Source organism: Cricetulus griseus, chromosome 3 (genome assembly GCF_003668045.3).
Source record: "Cricetulus griseus strain 17A/GY chromosome 3, alternate assembly CriGri-PICRH-1.0, whole genome shotgun sequence".
Lineage (NCBI taxonomy): Eukaryota > Metazoa > Chordata > Mammalia > Rodentia > Cricetidae > Cricetulus > Cricetulus griseus.
Genome location: NC_048596.1, coordinates 280,759,860 through 280,786,272, shown reverse-complemented (window position 1 = coordinate 280,786,272; position 26,413 = coordinate 280,759,860). Strand labels below are relative to the sequence as shown.

At 45.9% G+C, this 26,413-nt stretch overlaps 1 protein-coding gene across 16 annotated transcripts in view; it reads right to left on the bottom strand.

The window, feature by feature from the left end:
• The window catches only part of Aopep (aminopeptidase O (putative)), a 296,983-nt gene that overhangs the window by 94,162 nt on the left and 176,408 nt on the right, over positions 1-26,413 (bottom strand). For all 16 annotated transcript variants that reach the window (XM_035443029.1, XM_035443028.1, XM_035443036.1 and 13 more), the window contains 3 exons: positions 13,849-13,951; positions 12,977-13,084; positions 3,755-3,798 (listed from right to left, as the gene is read on the bottom strand). In XM_035443029.1, the coding sequence (XP_035298920.1) occupies positions 3,755-3,798; positions 12,977-13,084; positions 13,849-13,951 (255 nt within the window). The remainder of the gene's footprint in view (positions 1-3,754; positions 3,799-12,976; positions 13,085-13,848; positions 13,952-26,413) is intronic.

Sequence of the window (26,413 nt, the reverse complement as noted above, 5' to 3'; positions counted from 1 at the left end):
TCCTTGGAGGCCCACATAAAATTAGTACAATATGCTGCATAGGTAATAGAGCAAACCATCTGTTTGAGTAGGCAAACTAGATTTTGAGATTAGTTGGCCAGCAAGAAGATGCTGTTTGAAAATATACTCCAATATACTTGGCGAAGCAGGCTTGCTGTAGGCAAGAGATTACTTTATCATTTAAGGAGAATTCCTAATGAGACTTAAGCCTGCTAGGCAAAGCGTGATCTCACCAGGGAAGGTGCCCATCAAAGGAGTGCAGTGGGCGGTTGGCAGCCACATGGGGCATGGATGCCGCCCTAATCCCCACAACTGCAACAAAAGTCTCTCTGTGGGTCCCGAGTATTGCCTCGGTAAACACCCACAACAGTAAAATCCAGGCCCTGGGAGCCAGAGGGCTCAGGGCACCCAAATGAAGTCCATACTGCACCATGGAGATTAAAATTAAGATGGATCTCCCAAACTAAAGTGTACTGGGCTGTCTCACCGGAAACTGCTGTGTCCCTGCCCTAGGAACTTTTCCCTGAAGGAATGTACCTTGATAACCAACAGAACAGGCCGTACACCACATCTATGAATTAATTTCCCCTTCTTCCCTCAGTCCCTCCCTCCCTCCCCAATTCCTCTGCTTGATGTCCTAAAGAAGGGCCTCTATACTCTTATCAGAGACCCTGAGCTATTGTCCCGAGGGCAGGTATAAAGAAAAGAACATATGACTGGCACTGTAGTACAGCAGTCAGTCACATGCTGAGCATGTGTGAGGCTGTGGGCTTAACATCCAGTTATGAGGGGAAATGTGTAAACATTCCAGCTTTCCTCCTGAATAATCAATAACCACATCCGATGTGATGCTTGCAGAAGAATCGCCACCTGTGCTGGATGGTTTTATGTCAACACAAGCTAGAGTCATCTGAGAAGAGGAAACTTCAATTGAGAAGATGCCTCCCCGACATCAGACCTACGGGCAAACCTGTAGGGCATATTCTTAATTAGTGATTGATGGGGGAGGGCCCAGCCCATTGTGGGTGGGGCCACCCCTGGGCTGCTGATCCTGGGTTCTATTAGAAAGCAGGCTGAGCAAGCCATGTGGGAACAAGTCAGTGAGCAGCTCCCTTCCATGGCCTCTGCATCAGCTCCCGCCTCCAGGTTCCTGCCCTGTGTGAGTTCCTGTCCTGACTTCCTTTGGCAATGAACGGAATGGCGATGAACAGTGATGTGGAAGTGTGAGCTGAATAAACCCTTTCCTCCCCAAGTGGTTTGGTCATGGTGTCCATCACAGCAATGATAGCTCATTCTACTTAAGACACCACCACAACAGGTTAACTTAAACAAACGAGAAAACCAGGATGCTGAACTGCAGCACTGACGGCCTTCCACACAAGGCTGTTCCTTAGTGCACACAGCCTCCAGAACAGCCCATCATCTTGCCAAGTCACTCAAGCTGCAGGCTATGCTTGTGAATGAGCACAGAAGGGCAGCGACCAAGGAATCTATCAAGTACATGGACTCTGCATGCTGCATGGATTGGCTACAATGTATTTTAAAAACAAATAGCGTTTGTTCAGTAAGATGGCTTAATGGGTAAAGGTGCTTTTTGTGCAAACCTGATGATCGGAGTTCAATGCACAGAGCTCACATTAGAGGTGGAAGGGAAGAGAGTCCACAGAGCCACATGTTTGTCCTCATTGCATGTGCCCACACACAGACACAAATCAGTATCAGGGTTTAGTTCAGTGGCAGAATGCATGACTAGCAAGTATGAGTCCCTGTGCTGAAAAGAAAGGCCACAACAGAACCAGGGCCTCCACCTGCTGAAGGGAGGGTGGAGGGAGGGAGGTTTCAACAGGGGGAAATCCAGTATGCAGAAAAAATCCTCCATGTCCTCACAGCCAGTCCTCCTCTGCACTTAGCCCGGTGATGTAACCTCACCCTGAGGCCTCACCCCTGGGACATCTAATTTAGACCGCTTATCAGTCAGGCTTAGCGACATAAAAGTGACTGGCCTTGCATGAGTCTAAGACAATATCTGTGTCAAGGAATTCATGTCCACACTTGGAAATGTTTACATACATTAAAAACACAGCTAAGCCCTTAGGGCAGAGAAAGAAAAAAACGAATGTCAGCCTTTCCACAAAGAGACACTTAAATTGCTCAAAAAGTTCCCCTTTAATGTCTGCATGTCAGCTTTGCTATTAGAGACTATACTTTCAGATGTTTACATTTAGGAGTTAGGATGGGGGTGTTACGAGACCCATGGTGGAGGAGTCTGGATCTGTAATGGAGGCTTTGGCTTCCTCTAACAGCCATATGAGGCCAGGTCCCCCAGATGACCACATCCAACCCTGAGTGTCAGGCAGCTTGCACTGAGTGTGGAGATAGAAGGTCTGAGGATGGAGCCAGTCCCTGTGGGCTCACACACTGGGGGAAAAGCTACCTCTGGAGCCTCAGCTTCCCCAACTCTGGAAGCCAGATTTCTACACTCCCCCTACCCCCGGAGGTATAGACCGGTGACTGGTGTCAGTTTTCTTCATGGCCAAACAGGGATAAAAATCATCACATATAAAACATCGACGTTCACCCAGGATGTTACTCAGTTGGGTGAGTGCTTGCCTAGTGTGCATCAGGGTTTGCCCCAAGGCATCACAGACATCAGAAGCGGTAATGCACACCCATGATCCCTGTGCTCAGGAGGTAGAAGCTGGAGGTTCGGAAGTTCAGGGCCACCCTCAGCGATGTATTGAGTTTGAGGCTAGTCTGCCATCCATGAGACCCTGAGTGAGAGTGTTGGCCCAAGGATCCAGTGCCATATCAATCAGGGCTATTTTCTACTAATCTCTCTGCTGGTGATTATGAGAAACATTAAAGTTGGAGCCGATGGCGATACACATAGGCTGTGCACGGGACATGGCTCTGTCTAATGGGCACACCAACCATCAAATGAGCACCTAGTTTAAACACTTTTTAACCCCTGCTAAAATACTGTCCACAACAGTTTAAATGACTTGCTCCAAATTTTGAAATTAGAAAGTATGATGGTTAGTTTTAACCGCCAAGTCTACACAGCCTAGAATCACTTAGGAAGACTGTCTCAGTGGGTGAGTTGGCCTCTGGGCATGTCTACAGGAGACTGTCTGACTGCCTTAACTGTTGTGGGACAAGCTGGCTAACTGGACACTAAACATCACGTTTATCGTTCTTTCTGCCCTTGACTATGAATGTGATGTGACCAGTTGTTTGAGGCTCCCGCTGTCTTGACTTTGCCACAATGACAGACCATAACCTGGAATTGTGACTAAAATAAATCCATTCTCCCAAGTCACTCTTTGTCAGGTATTTTATCATAGCAACAGATATGAGACTACGTCAGGAGGCAGCCCAGCTCTTACTGCACATCTCTGCCTCAGTTCAACAGTGTGCCCTGATATAAAACCACATTGACTGGAGCTACCTCTTATTTAATCTACTTTTTTTTTTTTTTTAAAGAAATAAGACAGGGGCTAGGGTAGCAGCCCTGGAGTGCCCTCAGTGAGCTTCCTATTCCACATTGAGGGGCCCTGGGTTGTGCATGCCGCATGCTGCCCTGGCCCCAGCCTGTGTTCTGGCCAAGCTGTGACTCTGGAGCTGCACTGGATTCCTTCACACACAGGGAGGAAATCTCAACTGCCTTGAGTTGTAACAACGGGTCAATCGACAGTAGGACCTTTTTCAATGTTAAAAGAGAAATGGGGATCTTAATTCCTATGCTGGTCCTCACCTTTTGTCTTCTGGGATGTTCTCCAACAGCATTTGAAGGAAATCCTGAAACAAGAAGAAAGCAAAGCAAACCATCAAAGTTGTCTACCAGTAACTAACTGCCCACCCAACCATGCCAGCAACCAAGCATCAACTGTTCAACGCACCCAGGGTTTGATCACAGCATGAAAGAACCCCCCCACCCCGCCCCCCTTTATTTTTCCATGCCTCACATGAGGTCTTCGCCAGCTGAGCTACACAGATGGCCCAGTCTGACTCTCCATCCCTTCTCCTCTACAGTGTCCGTGCAGTCACAGGACATCTAAGGAGTTTGCTTGTGTGACAGTACCATGTCAGACTTATGCCTCTTCCCAAGCCACTTTCTTTTATTGTGGAAAATTCAAATTCTGAATATTATATACTGTTGCCTATAAATGCTTTGTAAACCTCTAAAATAAAAGGATTCTGTCAAGAATACTGACAATATCATAGTCCTAAAAGGTCAAATATGAACACTCCTTTGTATTTAATTTATACTTTTACTGTGGTCACCTTTCCCATCCATTGAATTCTGGAATCCTGAATGTTATCAGATACAGGACTTTTAGTTAAATTGGGAGGGTGAATACACTAAGAATGATTGTTTACTCAAAGTGAAAACTTAACTGGGCTTTTCTGCTCTGCCTTTTTCTTTGCTGAATGTGAGCTCCAGCACAAGCATCTTGCCATCTGAGTATCAGATGGGGGGGGGACACAAAAGGAGAAAAAAGCAAGCACGAAGCATAATGTTTTTGCTATTCAATGACATTAAACAAATAGGATCTATATCTGGAGGGTTTTTTGTTTTCACTTTTACCTTTCTTTAATGCATAGAGTCGTTTGCTATGTTAACAGTACATGATCTTCTTTTAATGCAGTAATGGATACAATTTTGTTTCTTGTTTTCTCTAAGTTTGAACAGTCACTTTTGTTTTTTGAGACAGTTTCTCCCCATGTAGCCCTTTCTGATCTTCCAGGTTCAGCCTCCTGAATGCTGGGACTGCATTTCTGTGTGAGCCACAACACCTGGCCATCCTTGAAGATTTAACAAAGAGAAAATAATCTTTTAAGACAGTCATGATAGTCCATGCCTGTAATCCTAGTACTCAGGAGGTGGAGGCAAGAGAGCCAATTGGAGCTTGAGGTTAGCCATGTGAATCCCTGCTTTAAAAAAAAAAAAAGTATATGAGATTCATAAGCTGGGCAGTAGTGGTGCACACCTTTAATCCCAGCACTCTGGAGTCAGAGGCAGGCTGATCTCTGTGAGTTCAAGACCAGCTTGGTCTACAAGAGCTAGTTCCAGGACAGGTTCCAAAGCCACAGAGAAACCCTGCCTTGAAAAACAAAACAAGTTAAAAAGTGGTCTTTCAAGTGAAAGTCCAAGTGACCACACACTGCCAGAGAAGGGGCTGGGAGGAGCAGTTGGACCTTTGCAACACTGCAGGTTTGATGGCAGAGAAGAGTGACCACAGCAGTGTACATGGCAAGGTGTTCCTTTTCCATCATCACACTGAGTCTAGCTGTGACTGTGTGAGCAAACCCAGCCTGTGGGGTTATGGGGAGGGGGTTGTCTTTCCAGAGGTGAAGTTCCTCAACACACCACTGTGACTAAAATCCCTGACACAGACAACTTCACAGAGCAGAGGCTTATTTGGGTTCATAGTTTCCGAGCCTATTATGGCATGGTGGCTGTAGGGGCTCCAACACTGGTGGCTTGGTTCCACAGTAAAGAGGAGGAGGCAGGAAGCAGGGGCTGGAGCCAGGATAGCTATGGTAGGCAAGGCCCACTGCTCTCAGTAGCCTACTTCTGACAGCCAGGCTGCTGTTGGGTTCTACGACCTCCCAAAACACAAGCCTGGGAATGGATGCGATGAAATGATGGTTGGTGGTGGCAATTGTTTACCAGATTGTTTATTGCCTCACAAATGCACCCAAAGTGGACATACAGAGAAACCTGCTCAGGAAAAACAACACTAACATATCATGAATGTGAGAGATTATTTTTCCCTTGAGGTTCTTTTGTGTGGAGAGAGGGTTCTGCGTTTGTGCATGTAGACACCCAGAAATCAGCCTTGGGTATCACGCCTCAGGTGCTTCCACTTTGTTGAGAGTGGTTCTCTTGCTTGGCCTGGGCTAGGCAGGATGGCCAGCAATCTCCCAGAATTTTGTCTGTCTCCTCCTCCTGCAATTTTAAGAGGTGGCTGGCTTTTTATACATGGGTCCCGGGGATAATACGCTGGGCCCTCATGCTTGTACAGCAAATGCACTTTATACCACCCTTGCCTGAGGGTCTTAAAGTCATTATTTTTATTATTTTAAAAATTACTGGGACTAAGGAAATAGGCTAGTAGTAGAGTATTTGCCTATTATTTAAAAAAACATTTTGTAAACTGCTGCATTAGAAATTTATCATGATTTAATTAAGAGATCTCTTTGTAAATCACTGTGTTAGTGGATCACTGACTTATTGACAAGATTTCGATTTTTTGATTCTTAAAAATCCAAGAACTGTAACTATTTAATTGTGACTCTAATTATTACTTCTTACTAATTTCACCCCATTATGTCTATATAGTACCTACAAACTTATCTCCTATTTTCCTAGTAATTTATGCTCAATTATGTGGGGGGGGGAGATGACATTAACTTAATAACAAGGGAGAAGAATTTAATTGCTTGGGAAGCAGGAAATTCAGAGTTAACCTTAATTCTACCCTTTCACATTTTCAAGTTACAACTGGCTCCATAGCTCCTCCGCTTTTGATACGGTGTAAGCAAAGGGATCTGGAATTCTGGGTAGATACGGGGTAGTGATGAAGGTCCCCATGAAAACCTCCCCCTCCTCCCTTTTATTTTAAGAAAGATGGTGTTCTGCCTCTTAGTGGGTTACCATTCTGCAGCATCTGCTAATCCCTGTCTCCAAGCTAAGATGGACAGGCAGCTCAGCAGCTAGCTGGAGGCTGCCAACCAATGCCAGATACCACACAGACCAAACACATTGGGCATCTCCAAGATGTCTGCTGGGATTTGTGATGTGCCTTCTGCACTCAGTCTTTGAGACTCTTGTTTCTCATCTGAAGTCTCCCAAGCATCTATGATCAGGATGGACTGGGTTGGGTCCTCTCACTCCTACTGGAGACCCAAGGCTAACCACAGGGCACCAGCTTTCCTGCTCCCTCTTGCAGGCTGCCTCGCCCTGGGTGGACTTGTGACAGTAGTCCTTTCCAGCCACTGCCGGCTGACACAAACTGAAGTGCACCCTAGGGAATCTGTGTACCCTCGCCATCTCAGCCCTTCTCTTCAGTGTGCTGGGAGTTCTGAGACAGAAGTGAGACATTATAACTGGATGAGGGGGCTCCTGACGACAGGGGTCCCAATGTGCCATATTTGCAGTATGCCTGAAACAAATGAAAACCAAAGGGAGAAATAAAGGTATGGGTTTTTTTTTGGAGGCGGGGGGGGGGGTGGGTGGGGAGGGACTTTTCCTGGAACCTGGAGGGACCAGAATCTCCTACCAAGTAAGGGATCACAGTTGTCAGCTCCTACTTTCCTAATAAACTGTATGCTAATCTGTTCAGTCCCAGACTGCTTGTTTTAACACCTAACAACACTCAATTAGCTGTTATAAGTTAAAACAAACAAACAAACAAACAAAAAACCAAAAAAAGCAAATTCCAATTCTGTCCAGTGGTTAATCTGGCAATTATTTTTTGGATCTGCATTCACTAAAATGTAGGTGCCTGGAGATTCCATCAGATCAATTTAAGAATGGCATAGGACTAACAGTCTCTATGAGGAGTTTTAGGAATAGTCGTGGCGGCCATGGCCTGGAAGGAAGAGGACTAAGAATTGAGCCTGCAGGGGAGGGTCACTGTGACCCTGGAAAGATGACATCAGGAGGGGCTGGAAGGCTGACAGGCAGCAGAGTTCAAAGGGAAATGGAAGGAGAGCTGAGCAAAAGTAACAACTAGGTGCCAGGGTAAATGAAAACACAGTCCACACAATTCATACAAATTGTTTAATCAAAAAAAAAAAAAAAAAAAAAGCAAAAGCATGCCCAACAGCTTTCTAATAAGGACAGAAGCACAGCCTCCTGGCATGAACTTCAAAGAGAGGAACTAAGGAAAGGGCTTAGGATTCTGCCAGTCTCTAGGGGACATGCTGCACCTCCCCACTCTGAGGCTTAGAGGTTGGGGAGCTGGTGAGTTGCACATATCCCACCAGTTCTCAAATACCTCCATATTTGCAAAGAGACTGGGGGTTTATCTTTCTTCTTTCCAAGCTATGGAGGGCCTGGGGCATTTGTTGGAGAGATGCACAAATGTGGGAAATAAGCCACCAAGGACAGCTAGGTGAGCTGTGAACACCTTCAGGGGTAACCCAGATGCCATCTCGATCAGGAAGAGCAACTGAGACACTACGGAGAACCATGGAGGGGCACTTAGCAACATTTCATGAGTAGGGGAGTCAAATACTTCACAGATGCTCCCTGTGACTGCTGCAGCTCTAGGCCACATCCCCACCCATGAGGTCCAGCTGTCAGACTATAGCTGAGAGGGGCTGGAAAAATAAGCCTGAAGTGAGTTGGGAAAGGAATCAAAGATAATGTTCCAGAACACATGAGAGTAAATAAAAGGTCAGGGCAGTGCTACCCATCCTGAGAGCAGAGCATTAGTGCAGAGAGGGAGCTGAAAGAAAAAGAGCTCCGTCCTGAAGAAGACATGACCCAAGGAGCAGAGAACAATTCCCCACAAACATTTACACTCAGAAAACAAACAAGAACTAGCAACAATAACCAAAGAGAGAAAGAAAGAAAGAAAGAAAGAAAGAAAGAAAGAAAGAAGGAAGGAAGGAAGGAAGGAAGGAAGGAAGGAAGGAAAGAAGGTTAAGGATGAGAATACAACAAAATGAAAAGACGGGATTCATTCTAATTCCACAAGAACACCATCTCAAGAACATTAATTTTTTTTAAAGAATAAAGCAAAGAACACTAGAGAAAATGACATTAGGTGCTAGGGTTGCAGTTCAGCTGGGCGAGTGCTCCTCTATCAAGCTCCCTGTGACCTGTGTAGTGACATACGCCTGCAATTCCAGTCCTTGAGAGAGAGATAGAGGCATGCCAGAAGGTCAGGGGTGTCTCAGCCCCCATTAGAAGTTTGAGGTCAGCCTGGGCTAAATGAGACTGTCTCCAAAGGAAAGGAAATTTAATAAATTTAATATTTAATTAAATATTTAATAAATACTAAATAAATATTTAATAAATATTAAATTAAATATAATAAAGAGAGCTGCTTGAGAGAAAAGTGGGATGAACATAAGAAAGAAGAAAGTAATTATCTAATAATGGATGCACACCAGACCAGGGGACTTAGAATCTCACAAGGGGGAAAGGGTGTGACCAAAGACGTAGTCAAAGTCAAGCATGGTGATGTGAGTGAGCCTGTATTTCCTGATGAGGCAGGAAATTCAAAGCCGCCTGGGCTACGTGGCAAGATCCTTGTCTCAAAACATAGGACAAAACAAAGCATATTAGCCAGGAAGTGATGGCGCGTGCCTTTAACCCCAGCCCTCGGGAGGCAGAGGCAGGCGATCTCTGTGAGCTTGAGCACCAGCCTGGTCTACAGAGCGAGTGCTGAGACAGCCAGGGCTACACAGAGAAGGCCTATCTTGAAAAACCAACCAACAAAACAACAAGAAAACAAAAGCAAAAAAAGCAAACTTAAGACGACAGCACCTTAGGATAGAATCTCAGACCTAAAAGAGTGCAGTGAGAAGGGCAGGGAGAAGGAACGATGTAAAATCATGCACACCAGGGCCAGCGAGATGGCTCAGCAGGTGAAGAAGCTTGCTGCCACACCTTAGGACCCGAGTTTATTATCCAAAACCCACATGGTAGAAGGGGAGGATAGACTCCCACGGCAGTCCACTGTACTCCACATTGGTACTCCACCACCCAAGTACACAAACACAGACCCCCTCTCCCCCTCAGTGTATAACAATTCTTTGGAATAATCAGGCAACTCCCACTCACTTTCAGTGAAATCACAGATTTCAAAGGTGAAAATGTCTTCTGCTGTCTACACGATATAAACAGGGAGAAGCAGGCAACTTTCACAAGCTTCACCGTGGTGATAAACGCTAGAAGGCATCTGAGCAACATCTATCGAGTTCCAGGGAATGGATATGCAGCCCAGGAATATTTAAACCTAGCTATTCTGCGATTTAAACATAGACAAGAGACACACACTCATTCCCAACCAGTAAGGACTCAGAAACCACACACAGCCTGGGAAGCTGCAACTTGAACATCAATTTGATAATGAAAATGAGCCAACAAAGAGCTGAATCAAAATCAAATATTCATGAATCTAGAAGCATGGTTAAGTGGTGGTGGCAACACTAAAATCCTTCATGTTGGCAAAGCAAACCTTAGCGATATGACAGTAACATCTAAAAATGTGAGGACTGAGGAGACAATGGAAGCATAGTCTTTCTTACTTGCTCTCTAAAAAAACAAGTAAACAAACCAAAGAAAGAAAGAAAAAAACCAAAACCAAAACACTGCCCTATTCTTTGCTTTTGAGACAGGTCTCATTTTGGTCTTGGGTAGCCAGGCTGGACTGGAACTCAGGGGATTACAGCCATGTACTTCCTCTTCCCCAGGAGCAAGTGTGAAGGGAAATCACACTTGGAATCACAGTAGCATATCTCTAGTGATGCTTCTTATCAGAGCTCTCGCTTGCTCTCTCACTATTATGACCTCAGACTGTTCACTTCAGTCTCCTTTCCACTAAACTTGGGTAGATGAAATCTTAAAAGCACATACAAGCCAGGAGGTGGGAGGATTAGAGAGAGTCAAGACTAGCTTGGGTTGCAGAATAAAACCTTGTCTCAAAAAAAGCAAAGTAAAATGACAACAAGAAGAAGAGCGGAAATGGACAGAGGCTGACAAGCACACGGAGAAATCAGTGAGAATGTAAAGGCAGGCGTTCCAGCACAACAGTGTGGGCTTCTAGAGATTTGGATCAAAGAATTAGCCTTGTTATGGCTGGGGAGTCATCTCAGCTGGCAAAGCTCGTGCCACATGAGCTTGAGGCCCCGAGTACGGCTCTCTAGGACCCCTGTAGAAAGCCAGTGTGGGAAGATGGAATGTTCCGGAGGTACATGCTTGTTGATGGGACAGAAAAGTTGGTGGGGCTCAACCCTACCAAGCTGTACCTTACAATGGCAAACTTTATTTTATGTATATTTAACCATAAAATTTGAGCAAAATGTAAATTTTCAAAAGGCATGCAGGCCCCTGTGCTGGCTCAGGGGTAGGTAATGGTACTTGATGCTTAAGGCTTATGACTCAAGTTCAATCCTGAGACACACGTGGGAAAAGGAGAAAACACATGGCTCTCTGACCTAAACACATATACACACACTCTCTCTCTCCCTCTCTCTCTCTCTCTCTCTCTCTCTCTCTCTCTCTCTCTCTCTCTCTCACTCTTTTTCTCTCTCTCTTTTTTTTTCTCTCTCTCTCTCAATAAGTAAATAAAAAAATAAATAAAGCAATAAAAGAATGCTATTCGACTGAGTCAAATGGCAAAACCACTTAAGACAAAGGGTTTTTGTTGCTGTTTTTGGCATTGTTTGTTTTGGGGTGTGTGTGTGTGTGTGTGTGTTGTGTGAGTGAGCATGCCTGTGATAGGGAATGTACTGTGTATGTTTATCTTGCTGCTTGGCCAATGACTAGGATTCCTCATCTGCTAGCCTAGACTTAATTATCATAAATCTATATATTTTATAAGACTTATCTTATCGGACGTCTTATTGGCGTCCCTCCTGGCTGGTGGCTCACATCGTGCTGAATAAACTAGACATGCAGGACCCACAAGAAAGTGACTGTTGAACTTACAAAACAAGGCAGTACTGAAGGGTTCCTGTTGAAATGGAGAAGTGTGCCAGACACACTGTGGCCTATAAGGCTGAAGATGGATGCCCCAATGTTACAGAGGAACTTTGGGTGACTGTCCAGGTAGCGGATGTCTCTGTCAATTCTAGACTTTATATATTATCCTTCTATGGTCTTTGATAGAATTGAAGACAGATAGTTATGGTATAGTTTTCTTCAGTTATTATAAAAGATAAGTTATCCTTCTTTTATTTAGACAGAAAAAAGGAGATGATGGGGAATGTGCTGTGTATGTTTATCTTATTGATTATTGAATAAAATACTGTTTGGCCAATGAGACAGCAAGTTAGATGGGACCAGGAGTCAAAGAGGATTCTGGGAAATGTAGTAGAGAAGTGGTGGTCCAGGCAGGAAGTGACATAGCAAGGAGACTCATATTTAAAGAAGGAGAAACAGGAAGTGTCTCTCTTTTCCCCTCTGCTCCTGCTCCAGTGGCACGATGTGAGCCACCAGCAAGGTGGGACGCCAATAAGGCATCTGATAAGATAAGTCTTATAAAATATATAGGTTTATGATAATTAAGACTAAGCTAACAGATGAGGATCCTAGTCATTGGCCAAGCAGCACTGTACCTAATACAAGTTTCTGTGTATTCATTTGGGCCTAACTCGGGCGGGCGGCTGGCGTAAAGCACACACAAGACGCAGTGGGGCTCAGGCAGCTTTTGGCGGAAAGATTTTTTGTAACATGCCTGCATGTCTGGAGGCCATGGTGTTTGGTGTCCTCCTTTATCACTATCATCCTTGTTCCCTGGAGATGGGTTTTTCTCCTTGAACCTGGGTTTTGTTTTGTTTTGTTTTTTTCTGCTGGACTTGTGGCCAGTAGGTCCCAGTGATTCCCCTGTCTCTGTGAACCATCAGTGCCGTGTTGCAGGTATATGTGGGATCAGAGATTTCTGTGTGGGTGCTGGGAACTGAACTCCAGTTTTCATGCTTGCACAGTAAGCACCCTGAGCTGCTGGCTGGGATGAGTCTGAGGTGGCAGCATCAGAAGGAGAAAAGCTTGCCCAGATGAATCCAGCAGGACTGCTTCTATAGTGGTGAACAGCTGGAGGCCACAGCAGCTCACTCTACTACCAGGAGGTCACATTCCCCAAACAGTCATCCTTTGAGTCCATATCACTAACACCTTTCTCCCAGTAAATATAACTGTAAATTCTCTACTTTCCAGTGTTGACATAATCTAATCCCTGTATGCTGCAGCCTCTCCACTTGTGTGCAGTGAGTTCACCAGGACCCCATGAATTACCTGAGAAAGAATCAACTTCCCATGAAACAGGTGTACAAATTTTCTTAAAGATGAAAAGTAAATGTCCTTTCCAAGTGCTCTGGCTAGGAATCGAAGAAGGAAGTAGCCCTGGGAGAAGAAAGAAGACAGACAATACACTGGCATCATACAATGGCTTCACTAGTGCAATACACTAGTGCGTCCAGAACATACTTTTATGTCTGACCAGGGAAGCTGGGCGGACTTAAGAGCCTTCAACATCTTTGCTAATGTCATGCCACCTCAGCTTGCACTCTGCCAGGGAGGAGAGGCCGAGAGCTTTCACATCAGGTCCAGGGGTGCCTTCGGTTCTGGTCTCTACTCATCTGCAGCAGGGACCTGGGCTCCCTCCGGCTGAGTCTTCTGAACACGACCTTGTCCAGAGGCTTTTGGAGTTGGCCTGTGAATACTCAGTCTAGGCTCACTGAGATATCATTGCAGAGGTGGAGTCACTTCCTCTTCGCCTCAACTATGCTGTTACTCATCTTGTTCAGCTCAGTGGCCTCAGGAATGCCATGCTATGACAAAATGGAGTAGCCAAACCTGCATAGGACTGAACCAGGCCCCCTGAACGTGAGTGTCAGCTGGGGGGCTTGGGCAGTCTTTGGGGCCACCGGCAGTGGGACCGTTCCCTATGGAGGGAGACTCTCTCGAGGTCCTGCCCCAAATGACAGACTTTGATGATCCCCCATGCGAGGTCTCACCCGCCCTGAGTAGTAATGGATGGGGGGATGGGATGGGGAGATGGTGGGGGGAATGGGAGGGAGAGGGAACTGGGATTGGTGTGTAAAATAAGATTGTTATTAATTTAAATAGAAGTTGATTAAAAACCAAATAAATTTTGGCATATTTACCTTTAAGTAATGAACCTGCATGAAGCCCTTCTCTGGATTGAGTCCATACTTGACAACAGACGCACCAGAAGCACTCACAAGTCCAGTCTCCTCTTTGTTGGGTCTAAAACGACACAGCAGTCACTTGTCTAAGTACAGTGCATCCATACCCACTACTTCTCATATCTTATTTTCAAATTTGTGCAGTTGTGCCTCCCTTCAGCTCAGCACTTCCAGGTATAACTGAAGACAGTTTACATTACAAATCACACACTCAGCAAGGAGGATTTATACTCAGTCTGGCAAACTGACTGAGGTTGGTTACTTATGGCACTTTATCCAAGATGAAAGCCTGCCGGTCCCTCCAGGAATCTTAAGTTCCAATATGAATCATTTATCAGTGTGAACCCCTTCTTGGTGAGAAAGCCAGGCTGGGAGACGCAGTGGCAAATGTAGCTCACTTGGTGAAGTTATGAGTGACTGAGTGTGTGTGTGAGTGAGTGTGTGTGTGTGCATGTGTGAGTGTGTGTGTGCATGAGTGTGCATTTGTGAGTGTTATGAGTGTGTGTGCATGTTTGTATGTGTGTTTGAGTTGTGGGTATACAAGTGTGTGTGTGTGTGTGTGTGTGTGTGTGTGTGTGAGTGTGTGTGTGTGTGTGTTAACTGTGTTCCCTTCTCAGGATCTACATTTAATAAGTAAGTCTCCTTTAGGACAAATCTGTATCCTGAATCTACTTGAGAAGCATAAAACAAGCACAGGAAAGGTCCTAAGACCCTCTTGTTTTGTGGACAGGCAGGGACATTAGTGATGACATACCCATTTCATAAATGAGGTCTGTACCCAGGGTGTGATGCTTTGCTGTGGGCTTGTGATGTCACCTAGATTAAACTAGTGTCTCATTATCCAGCAGGGTACTTCCCACTACTTGCTCAGCTTTAACACTTTTTTTTTTTTTAAACTTCTCTTTCCTAAAATGGCATGAATCCTTTGTGGCTCTTCACACAATGAAGCCTTAAGAAAAGCTAAGATGGAAATAAGTGACAGAAGGTATGCATGGCTTTCTGGGCCTCCTGGACAAACCATGGAGACTGTGTTAATGCCAGGTGAGGGAAACGGCAAGAGGGCCAGGCCAGCACAGCAGAAAGTTGAGGCTTTCTCTGTAAAGGTGGAGAAGCAGAATGCCATGTGGAGGGATCTGAGCAAGATGGTTGGCCATCAACCTTTCTTCTTTGGCTTCTTTTGTGACTGTCGAGATAAGTCTCACTGTGTTGGCTCTGGCTGGCCCAGAACCCATTTGTTGATAAGGCTGCCTCTGCCTCCCTCCCAAGGCTGCTGGGGGGGGGATGTACCACCCCACCCATCTTAACTTTTCTTCCTATTATCTACCTATTACTCACTACAAGTTTGCAGAAGCTCTCTAACCTTCAATTTGTTAATTAGCAAAATGGGAGTAATTCTACTTATATCTCTAGGTCCACTGCAAACCCCCTCCACAACAAGGGCAATAAATATAATAATTACTTCAATATTCTAAGATATTCTAATTGCTTTACAAAAATAATCCGTTAGTCAGTCTCAGTGGAATATCCCAGAACACAGTTCTAGCAGACACAAGACCCAGAACCAGCAGGTCCCTGAAGCAAAGGCAGTTAAGAATGAGTAGCCATGGGAGCTGACCCCAGGGTTCCAGTTTGTCTCCTGCATCCCTGGCTGACTTACATGAACATACTCTAGAATCACCCACCCTTTCTGTCCTCACGAGTCCACTGACACACATCACCCCAGGCCTCTGTCCTCAAGGCCTTCTCACGACCAGGAAACTGACTATTCAAATGAGGAAAGGCTGGCCTTCAGCTCCAGTTCCCAGAGACACCTTTAATGGCTGTTTTTCCCTTTGCCTAAAAATCTCCTTCCACAAAATCCTGTCTCATAATCTCTTCTTCCCTCCTCTCCAAATGGGCGGTTATTTAGGAAGCCCTTTCATGTTGACAGCACTCCCATCAGGCACTCCCATCCTCAGAGATTCCTGTTAACATGGACGCAGAGCTAGGGCAAGCAGGATACAGGCAAGCTACACAGACTCAGGAGGAGTTTTCCTGAGGAAAGACACCCCAGCAGACACCATGAGCTGTCTCAGGGATACCTGCCATGTGTTCACAGAGCCAGCTCTATGCAGATGCAAGTACAGCAAAAGCAGGAACTAATCCAGGTCTGGCCCTCACAATCACACAGAGGCAGCTGACACCTACCAGAAGCACAGACAGATGCACCTTCCCACTGCCTCCCACAAGCCCAGAACCCAGCAACACGGACCTCTGGCTACAGATGGGAACAGTAGGAACCTTGAGGAAGGTGAAAGAGGCTAAAAGGAAGGCTTCTGAGATGATCGCAGACTGTTTCTATGTGGCTGAATAGTACAACTTGCTGGAGTAATCTAGCAAAGATGTATACACTGTATGCATGTGTTTTGTTTCCACTTAAAGTTAAGGAAAAGCTGAGGATGAATGCCTGAAATCCCAATATCTTAGAGGCTGCGGTGGGAAAAGAGGAACATTTGAGGTCAGTCAGAGCTACAAAGTGAGAGTCTATTTCAACAAAACCCAATCAAATAAATGAAACCCTAAAGGGGGGGGGAAGAGTTAAGAAAAAGACTGCAAATAAAACAGTACCCACTTTTCCCTCAGATCAGGGGACACCAGTGCAGAAAGTGTGTTTGCCACAAACACAGGACTGGGGCATGAGAGGAGGGCAGTGGCTGGGGGCAGAGCTGGGGGAAGCTTTGCTTCTCTGACAGCAGAAAGCTATGGCTACTATGGCACTTCTGCCCGCTCACTCTCCTCTTACAGATAACAGAGGGAACTGTGCGAGCCACCTTGCAACCACGAGACAGCGAGTCACTGCGTCTGGAGAGTAGAAGGGAATAAGCCAAGGTAAACCTTTTTCCGTGGCATAGGTCTCACTCATGGTAGCCCCTACTATCTGCCTTCTGGCTGCTGCTTGTGTGAGAGACATCAGCACCACATGTGGAGGTCAACTTCCTTTATAGTCACGCTCACACGCCATGGATGGAAAGCTGGAAGTGCTACCAGCAACGCAGCCCAGCTGAGGGCCAGGGTGTCTGCGCCATTCGCTCTGCCATGCTCTTCTGCATGATGCCCTCCTCCCTCACAAGGACCTGATGAGGGCCGGGCTGTAGGGATGCCCGTTAGAGCTGAAGACACAGATGCCTAGAGAAGAACTCAAAGCTGGTCAGTAGACCATCAGAACCCAGGCACAGGCTGCACTGCACGCTTCCTCGAGAGGAAGGCCCCCCACCCAGGTGTGCAAAATCCTCAGGAGAGACCCAGAGACACACCGTTTTTGTTTCCTCACTGTGAGTCTATGATGAAGCTCACTCAACCGAAACCACTACGTAAAAGCAAACTGCACTCACACTCCTCACCTGACATGCGTGGAATGTGGACGATCAAGTTACCAAGGTCGTCTGGGGCCCAAATGCTCTTGGTTTCTGTTGTACCTGGCACCAAATACGGCAGCTGAGGTGAGCATGACCTTCCTTCCCTCTGCCCCACCTTCCTGTACTCTTACAGAAGCCATCTGCCATCTGGATGTTTCCTGCATGAAACATCCAGGCAGGTATTTGGAAGGGGCGCCTTAGGAAAGGCCTGCTTCTTCTAGGCTGTGACCAGGCGCTCAGACAGTGAGGTGTCTGGTGCTGTCTGCCCTGCCCACCTCATGCAGATCACCTGCCAGCATGCCCTCTCGTGCTTGTGAGTACCGGCTGCCAGCTGCCTGTGTGCTCACTGGCCCCCTGCCACCCCAACGAGGAGCAGGGCTTCATTTACACCCCAACAGTGAGGAAGTTGAGACTCTGTCCAAGAAGAAACTGGCCTCCAGGTACCATCTGAACTCCACAGGCACCATGAAAACCAACAGGGGATGCACATGCAGGTTAAGCATTTGGCTAGGAACACCGCCTCTGACGTGTGCAGCCCCATGAAGCAGAGCTCCCTCGTCAGCAAAAAAAAAAACAAGAGAAAGTGGCTGTTGAGACGGCTCACCATGAACATGGGCTGAACCTCAGTGCTGACACAAGTGCCAGGCAGGAGGTGGAGACGAAGGACACGCTGGGTAGACTGGCCACAACAGGGAGATCCTGCCTTAATGCATAAGGTGTAGAGGTCAGAGAAGGCAGCTGCAAACGTGTGGTCAGGTGCCTACACATCTGCTAATATACCAACACAATGCACACTGAACACACACAGCAACACACAGGCAAAGGGGACAAGAGTGACTCGGCACTTCAGGGGGCTACAGTGTCCAGGACGGCTGAGCCAGCGTTCCTCCTGTACAAAGCCACTCTTGTTATGAGGACACATTCTGATCCACGCAGAGAATACCAGCTGGACCTTCCTCAGACAAGACAAACCTCAGAAAGGCATGGCTGCCATTATGCACGTCACTGTGGACAGGCTAAAGAGTGGGGACACAGGAAACTTAAGTCTAAGATTTTTGCAAAAGATAAAAGCATGGCTGGGAAGATTGTTCAATTGGTACAGTGCTTGCCTGGAATGCCTGTGGCCCTGAGTTCAAGCCTCAGAACACATGTTAAGGGGGGGGGCAATCCCAGTGTGGTGCGCTCCCTCGCCACATGGGTGCTGGGGAAGTAGAGAAAGGTGGATCCCTGGGATGCCCCAGCAGGTCAGTCCAGACAACCTGGCCAGGCCCGGGGCTGTGTCACTCATCTGTTTTCCATGTTGTACAAAACAGTCTTCCATTTTTGTTTTCTGCATTCTCTAATTTTTATAATTTAAAAAATTGTTTTTTATTATTGTGTGTATGGGAGAGAAAGAGAGAGAGGGAGAGGGAGGAAAAGAGAGAGGCAGAGAGAGAGAGGCAGAGTGAGAGAGGCAGAGAGAGAGAGAGAGAGAGAGAGAGAGAGAGAGAGAGACAGAGACAGAGAGAGACAGAGAGAGAGAGCCATAACCTACTCAGACCATCATATTTATCTGACCCTTGATTTTGGAGGGTAGGAGCAGGGCTTGAACTCCAGCAGCACACAGAGCTCAGCATAAGGTCAGAGGAAGGACAGGAAGGCCCCAGCCTGATACGAGGAAGAGCAGATGGCCCCAACAGAGCTGGGAGGGGCAGAGCAAGGTTTCCCTGTGGTGGAGGGCAGTGCACCTCAGCGTGAGGTATTGGAGGTAGGGGTGCGGGGCACACCTCATTTTCAGCCTGGCGCACACCAGGATGCACGGCAGGACCGGGGGCAGCTGCAACCTGCTATGACCATCAACATCCCATGCTATCCACAAACATCCAGTGTTAAGACCCTGGCCACAGCACTGCCAGGGAAAGAGAAATTACCAAAACACCCAACGATTGACAAATGCTCAGGGCTGGTGGCAAAACACCCTGTAGCACATGCATGCACAGCATTTCCAAAGGGCTGCTGAGCATTAATAATTGGGAAAATAGCCAGGGTTACAATCGGAGGGAAATGAGAAGACACATTGTGCTTTTTCATACAGGAGTGACAGCTTTCATTCCAATGACCTCTGCAGATATTCTGAGCATCCAACACCAGAAACAGCTCCTGCGTCTCATCCAGCCCAAGGTCACCCAGTGCTTCCTGCCCTCATTTCCTTTTCTATCTCCTCCTCAATCACTGGTTAACTCAACTGGCATCCAGGGTTGTTGTGCAAGTAAAGAATGTTCCCTGATTTCCATCAATCCTTAAGAATGTTTGGACTCACAAAGTTTACCATTTAAAAAAAAAGTGTAGTTCATGCTGGGTATGGTGGCTCATACCTATAATACCATCACAAGAGAAGCCAAGGAAAGAGGATCGCTGCAAGTCTGAGGCTATTCTGGGCTACAGAATGAATTCCATGCCACCTGAACAGCACAGTGAAATCCTGACTCAAAAAACAAAAACCAGGAGCTAGAGAGATGGCTTGACAGTGAAGAGCACTTGTGCACTCAGTGAGAACTGGAGTTTAGATCCCAGCAGCCACGTATCAAGCTGGCCTCTCTGCATATTTGTAATCCCAGCTCTGAGAACTGAGAGGCAGGAGGATAACTGGGGCTTCTTGTCTTCCAGCCTAGCTGAGAAAAACCAGAAAACATGAGCTCCAGGTGCAGGGAGAGGTTCTGCCTCAAAGAAACACGTGGGGCACAATAAAGGACAAACAATGGCTTCCTCTGGACTCTACACCCATGCATCTGCACCCCACAATACAATGAATGAATGAATGAACAATAATGAATGAATAAATAAATCTTAAAACAAAAGGAGTATTGAGTAGCTTTTAGGGTATTCATATGGTAGTGTAACCATCACCAATACGTAATTCTAGAGTATTCTTTATCACTCCAGAAAGAAATCTTATAGTTAATGGCAATTCCTTTTCAGTAACTCAACCTTTGATATCATTCGTCTATGTATCTCTGTAGATTTGCTCAGATGATTCACACAAGTGGACTCATAAGCATGCAGGGTTTTACGTCTGGTTTCTTTCACAGCATACTGTTTAAAAGGTTCATGGGGCATGCTCTAGCAGGTGTCCATAACTCATTCCTTCTTATTGTTGATTAGTTATTAATTATTCATGAATCTAACACATTCTCTTTATCTAGAAGTCTGTCTTGGCCAGAGGCCAGCTTGCTTAGGGGTGCTGGTCAGTATTCTCATGGCTTTCTTTGCATGGCTACCTGGAAGCTATGCATCATCTGTTATTTCATTGGTCCTGAATGTGTATGCCAAAACTGTAGCCTGCAGACCAGGATATGGAGGCACACGGACACCTTATGGGGACTGTGGTCCAGCTCCTCTTAGCCCACCAAAGCGTAACTAGCCACAAGGCAAGAGCTCCCAGTGCAACCAGTCAGGATGCCTCCCCCCCCCCACCACGCCCGCAGTGCTCTGAATGCTGTCTTCGTGAAACAAAACCTTTCCTCAAGTATTCTTTTACAATATCAGTTTATGAAATTCATTCTTCTGGTTGGTCAGAACAACAACCCAGAAACTTCTGTACTTAGTGGTTGTCTAGCACTCTACCCTTTGAACTCACTTGAGGTAGTCTTCACTGCACCAGCAGGCAAACCTGCCTCACTTCACTGTAAACAAAGCCTCTGTAAAATGGTTCAGATGCTGTAATGCCCAGGGAGAAGGGCCTCTGGGCACCTCTGTGGGAGATTATGTTAAACTGAGGTACTGGCTGGAATGCTGTACTGCTGAATTTACTGTAGATAACCTGAGGTTATCAATTTAGGGTGCTTCCAGTTCTGCTATTTTAACTTCCCGGCCATGATGGACTATACTCGAGTTCCTAGTTAGAACAGACCCATATGACCTTAAGCTGCCTTTGTCAAGAGTATTTTACTGCTGGCTGGTTGTGGTGCACACCTTTAATCCCAGCACTAAGGAAGCAGAGGCAGGTGGATCTCCGAGTTCGAGGCCAGCCTGGTCTACAGGGTGTGTTCCACGACAGCCAGTGCTACATAAAGAGACCCTGTCTCAAGAGTATTTTGCCAAAGCATCAAGGAAGGGAACTAGAACAGCTGCCATAAACATCCGTGCACAAGCTTTTGCTTACTGTTTTGTTTCTCTTAGGTTTATGCCCAAGAGCAGGACTGCAGGGTCCTTAGGAGCTGCCTGCCATCTTCACTGGGGGGTCTGGGGGAGTCCAGTTCTCCAAATCCTCATGAATACTTGTTATCCTGTCTGTCTCCTGCACCGATCTTAATGAGTACAGAATGACACTGCCTTGTGGTGTTGACTTGATTTCTCTGATGGCTTAATAATTATAGCATCTTTTGTGTGATTTGTCTGTTGAACATACTCTTTGGAGAAACATTCCCACATTTTTCAGTTGGGCTGGGTTTTTTCTTTAATACTCAGTTATATGTTTTCATCTTCTTATCGAGTATGTGATTTGTCAATACTGTCTGCTTGCTGGGAACTGAGCCTGGGCCTTGTGCAGACTAGGCAAGCTCTCTACCACTGAGCCACAGCACAGCCCCAGGTTCTTAACTTTGAAACAGGGGTTTTTAATCTTGTAATGGGGGATGCCCTTCTGAGTATATGTTTATCTTATTGGTTGTTGAATAAAGCACTGCTTGACCAATGAGGCAGAAAGACAGGTGGGACTAGAAGTCGAGGAGGATTCTGGGAAATGTAGTAAGGACAGTTACTGCCATGAGATCCTTAGAAGAATGTATGTGTGCCATCAGCATCCTCAGTGAGATAAGTTTATAAATATACAGATTAATAGTTATAGTTGATAATTAAGACTGAGCTAGCGGTAAGAAATCCTAGTCATTGACCAGCAGCATTTGTACCTAATATAAGACTCTGTGTGTTATTTCAGGTGACCACATGACAATGGGGTTCAGGCGGCTGGCAGAAAGATTTATTGTTACATGTTCAATTTACCAGTTTTTTCTCTTCAGATTGCTTTTACTTTGGTCATCCTATTTAGGTAACTACCACTTAGTCCAAGGTAATAAACATTTATAATTGTATTTTCCCTGATAATTTTGTAGCTTTAGCACTTCCTGTTGTACATTTTTTGAATAGTAAGGTGGGTTTCTTTCCTTTGCACGTGGACAGGCATTGCCAGTCCACTTGCTGAAAACTCTGGTGTCTCCATGGCAGTCCGCCATCACCCAAGGATCCCTTGCTCTACATTCCATCTCTTGACAGTACCATAAAGTCTTAATTGCTGTGTCTTTGTAGAAACTTTTGAAACCAAGAAGCATAAATTCTCCAACTTTGTCGTCCCTCTTCAAGGTTGTTCTGGTTCTCCAGGGTCCTGTGTACTTCCACATGAAGTTTAAGGTCACCTTGTTTATATTTACAAGGAGACAGCTGAGATTTTGAGAAGACCATGCTGGGTCCACAAGCCAAGTAAGCCCAGGCAGCTCAGCTGTTCTGAGACATTGCATAGATGGGCCATTTCCACACATTCTGGACTTTCATGTCTTCCTCAGCACACTATAGTTTCTGGTTCTCAGGTGCTGTGTTTCTTTTGTCAAATTTATTCCTAAATCTACTTCTTTGATGTTATTATAAATGAATTTTTCCTATGTTATCTTCAGACTGCTCATAACTAATACACAGGAACAACCAAGTTTTGTGCCTTCATCTTACCACCTCCTCTGTACTGAGTTTGCTCATTTGCTCTAATACTCTTGGGATAATTCCTTAGGATTTCCTCTGGAGAGGAAGATATCATATATAATACTAAGCTTTTCTTCTTTCCTTTCATTCCCACCCTGGGTGCCCCTTACTGCACTTCCATGCCTTATTGCCCTGGCTGGCACCTGGATGCACCTTACTGCCCTGGCTGACACCTTGGGCACACTGATGACCCCAAATCCAGTCTTCCTTTTGTCTCCTTTTACTCCCCAGTCACTGGCTTGGAGAAGCAGGCAAAGGGAGACTATCAGATTAGATTATAGAACGTGGCAGCCTGTCTCCCACCATGCCTTTGCAGCCGCCTGGTAGAATACTTGCTCAGTTTTTGTTAGTCACTTCTGGATCAAAATTACTGACCAAAATACATATTAAAAGTAGGAAATGGGGTATGGGGAGTAAGCATGTACTTTGTGAAACCAAGTCAACCGAGGAGTTCATGAGAAGGTACTGGTTGGATAAGGTCTCTTCTGAATGGCTGAGAACAAACAAGGATGCAATGTGTGCTGAGTCTGCTCTGACCAGCAGCAGAGCGTGAGAGATCCTCCAGAGGGTTCACAAAGAGCAAATCACCGCAGACTGATACATTAGTGATTCTGGAGAAATAGCTCATAGGCTAACAGTATTATACTTAGTGCTATACAGGCATCCATATGACTATATACTTATAACATTTATTTCCTGACTATTCACAAGAAAACACTAGCAGTGCTTATCTTACCACAGAGATTTGACTATTGTGAACTATTAAAATCAAATATTTTACTTTTTGAGCTTATAATTTAATGATGTCATTCTCCCCTTTCCTTTCTTCCCTCTACATCTTTTCTTATAACCCTTTCCCTGCTGTCTTTCAAACTCATGACTTCTTTTCTTTGTTGTTGTTTGTTGTTGTTGTTGTTGTTGTTGTTGGTGGTGGTGGTGGTGGTGGTGGTGGTGTGTGTGTGTATTCCTAAATACATAGCATTATGAATTTGCATTTGTAGGAGAGAAGAACTATGGCTAACTAAGCAGTGACTCTGGACTGCTTTACTTCTTGATGGCCTCAACAGCAAAAGAAACCTAGTAAGTGCTACTGCAAAAATAAAACGCTTATATAGCCGTAGAACCAGTGGCCTGCAGAGCTCTAGCCCCTCCTTCATAAATCCCTTAGTGAAGACTAACCAGGGAGTGCCTACCCCAAAATGAAGACACCATGGGGTTGAGTTCAGTTATGCATGGCATGTCTCACACCTTTGTTGTTTAAGAGTGCCAGTGGAGAGAGAGAGAGTGCCTCCCAAAGGAAATGGGATTCAAGTAGGCAGCTGGGAGACACAGCTAGTCTCTGGAACAGGGAAAGGGCAGACAGTTGTTCTGGGCAAGCTGAGAGCCCTAACGTTTTTCAGAGGCTAGTTGGCCTGCTCATACATGAGGTCCAAATGTGGCAAACTGGGTGTGGCAATGGGGAGCAGGCCTGAGACTGGAGGGCGAAGGGCAGGGATCCTAGGACAGAGGCAGACACTTTCAGAAAGGCACAGGCCAGAGCTGCAGTCAGAAGCTCAGAGATAGAAACTCCTTTCTTTTCAGGAGCCTGATAAGACTAGGAGTATAGGTCAGAGAACTCTGTGAAGCCTAGCAGAGGGGACACAAGGGTGGCCCCCTCTTCAGAAGTCAGACCAGGGGCTCTGGGAAGGCAGGGGGATTCCCATGAGTCTCAGAAATGCTGCCAGTTTCATCTTTATCTCAGGCCATTAGTTTGAACATCTTTGTTCAAATTCCAGATTCCCCACTTTAATCCTATCATTTTTATTTTGTAACCAGGCATTCTTGCACTTACAAACAAACAAACAAAAAAACAAATGCTCTCAACTCTTAGGGAATTTTACATTTTTACACTTCAGCTAGTTCTGCTTACCAGGAAGTGAAGGAGGGACTTCCAGAGGAACATAGCAGCAAGACCCCTTACCCGTCCCGGGGGGGGGAGACAGAGAAGAGGCAAAAGTGCCACATCCTCTGCTTTTGCCACACTTGGCAACCATGCACCAGGTGCTACGGCCATGCAGGACGGCATCTAACATGCACTAAGCATTAACTTGGACCTGAGAAACCCTCACTGTCCCTCTCACATCAGCCACACTGGTGGTGCCTTAGGAGACCACTATCTACATGTTTTAATGATTTGAAGGTATTTACTGCCTTTCTTCCTCGCATTTACTTCCACAGTAGAAACTGGACAGTGCTACTAACCTGCGATATGCCTGTAGGCTGGGGTTAGCATGGCAAGCAGTCCTCAAGTCTACAGAGAAGACAGAAGTGGCAAGACAAGACTCACACCCAGGAAATCTGGCTTCCAGCCCTTCTGAAAACCCTATGCCACTATACTGGGTTGAGACCCAAAGACTTGATAAGCTCTGGAGCAGATGGTATCCTTCTAGATGGTTCAGGATCAGCCACATGCTGGCCAAGAATGGCAGCTGTTGTTACCCTTTCACTCAAGTCCTAACTAACATCATGAAGCCTGGGGATTCAAGCAGTCCCTTTAAAGGATCAATGGTTCCATGGAATCAGGGAGAGCATTACACTGCATCACTGTCCTTGAAGCTGGGTTGACATTTCTGTCTGTTCTGAAGAGTGGTAAGCTAGGGACTCACTCAACCAGAGCCTTGGGCCAACAAATATAAACTTAGTCTTCACTCCTGAAATGTCCACCGAATCCCATCTGGCCTTTAGACTCTGTCTCTTTGATCACGTGTTATCTTGATGTCTGGGTAATGATCTCCCCCAAACTCCATTTGCAGTATGTCATTCTTGGAAGCTAAGGTAGCTCAGCATCATGGGTACTGTCCCAGGGAACGTTGCAGAGCCATTGCTCAGCCTGCCCTCCCCAGGCCTTCTTTGGCCTCCCAGATCCCTCATGGAACTATCCCCTCCAGCCAAAAAGCCCATTCTCTTAGAAATTACCATTTCAAACCTGGAATTTCTTCTCTCCACCCCTCATTCTCAGTGCTTCCTGTCCTGCCATCTCCACTCAGCCTGTGCATGCTTCCCCAGAGAGAGCTCTCAGTTCCTGTACCTCTTGAGGACACAGTCTGCATTCATTTATTCTCTTGTAATATGGATTTAGCCCACCAGATAAGTTACAAAGGCCCCTAGGGACAGAGGTTGTATCTACAACACCCACTCACTGAGCTCCGTGAACTGAAGTAAAAGGACACAAGCCAGACACAGTCCTGAGTTGCCAAAGGCTTATGGGTCACTTGAGAAAGATGGATGGAGAGTGTAGACAACTTCTGCTTTTGAAGGTCAGAAATGACGAAATGCTGTCCATTTATGTGGCTTACCCTCTGCATAAAGATAATTATCAAATAACATGTAAGATTGTGCGTAGGGCCATCACAAGGGGCTGT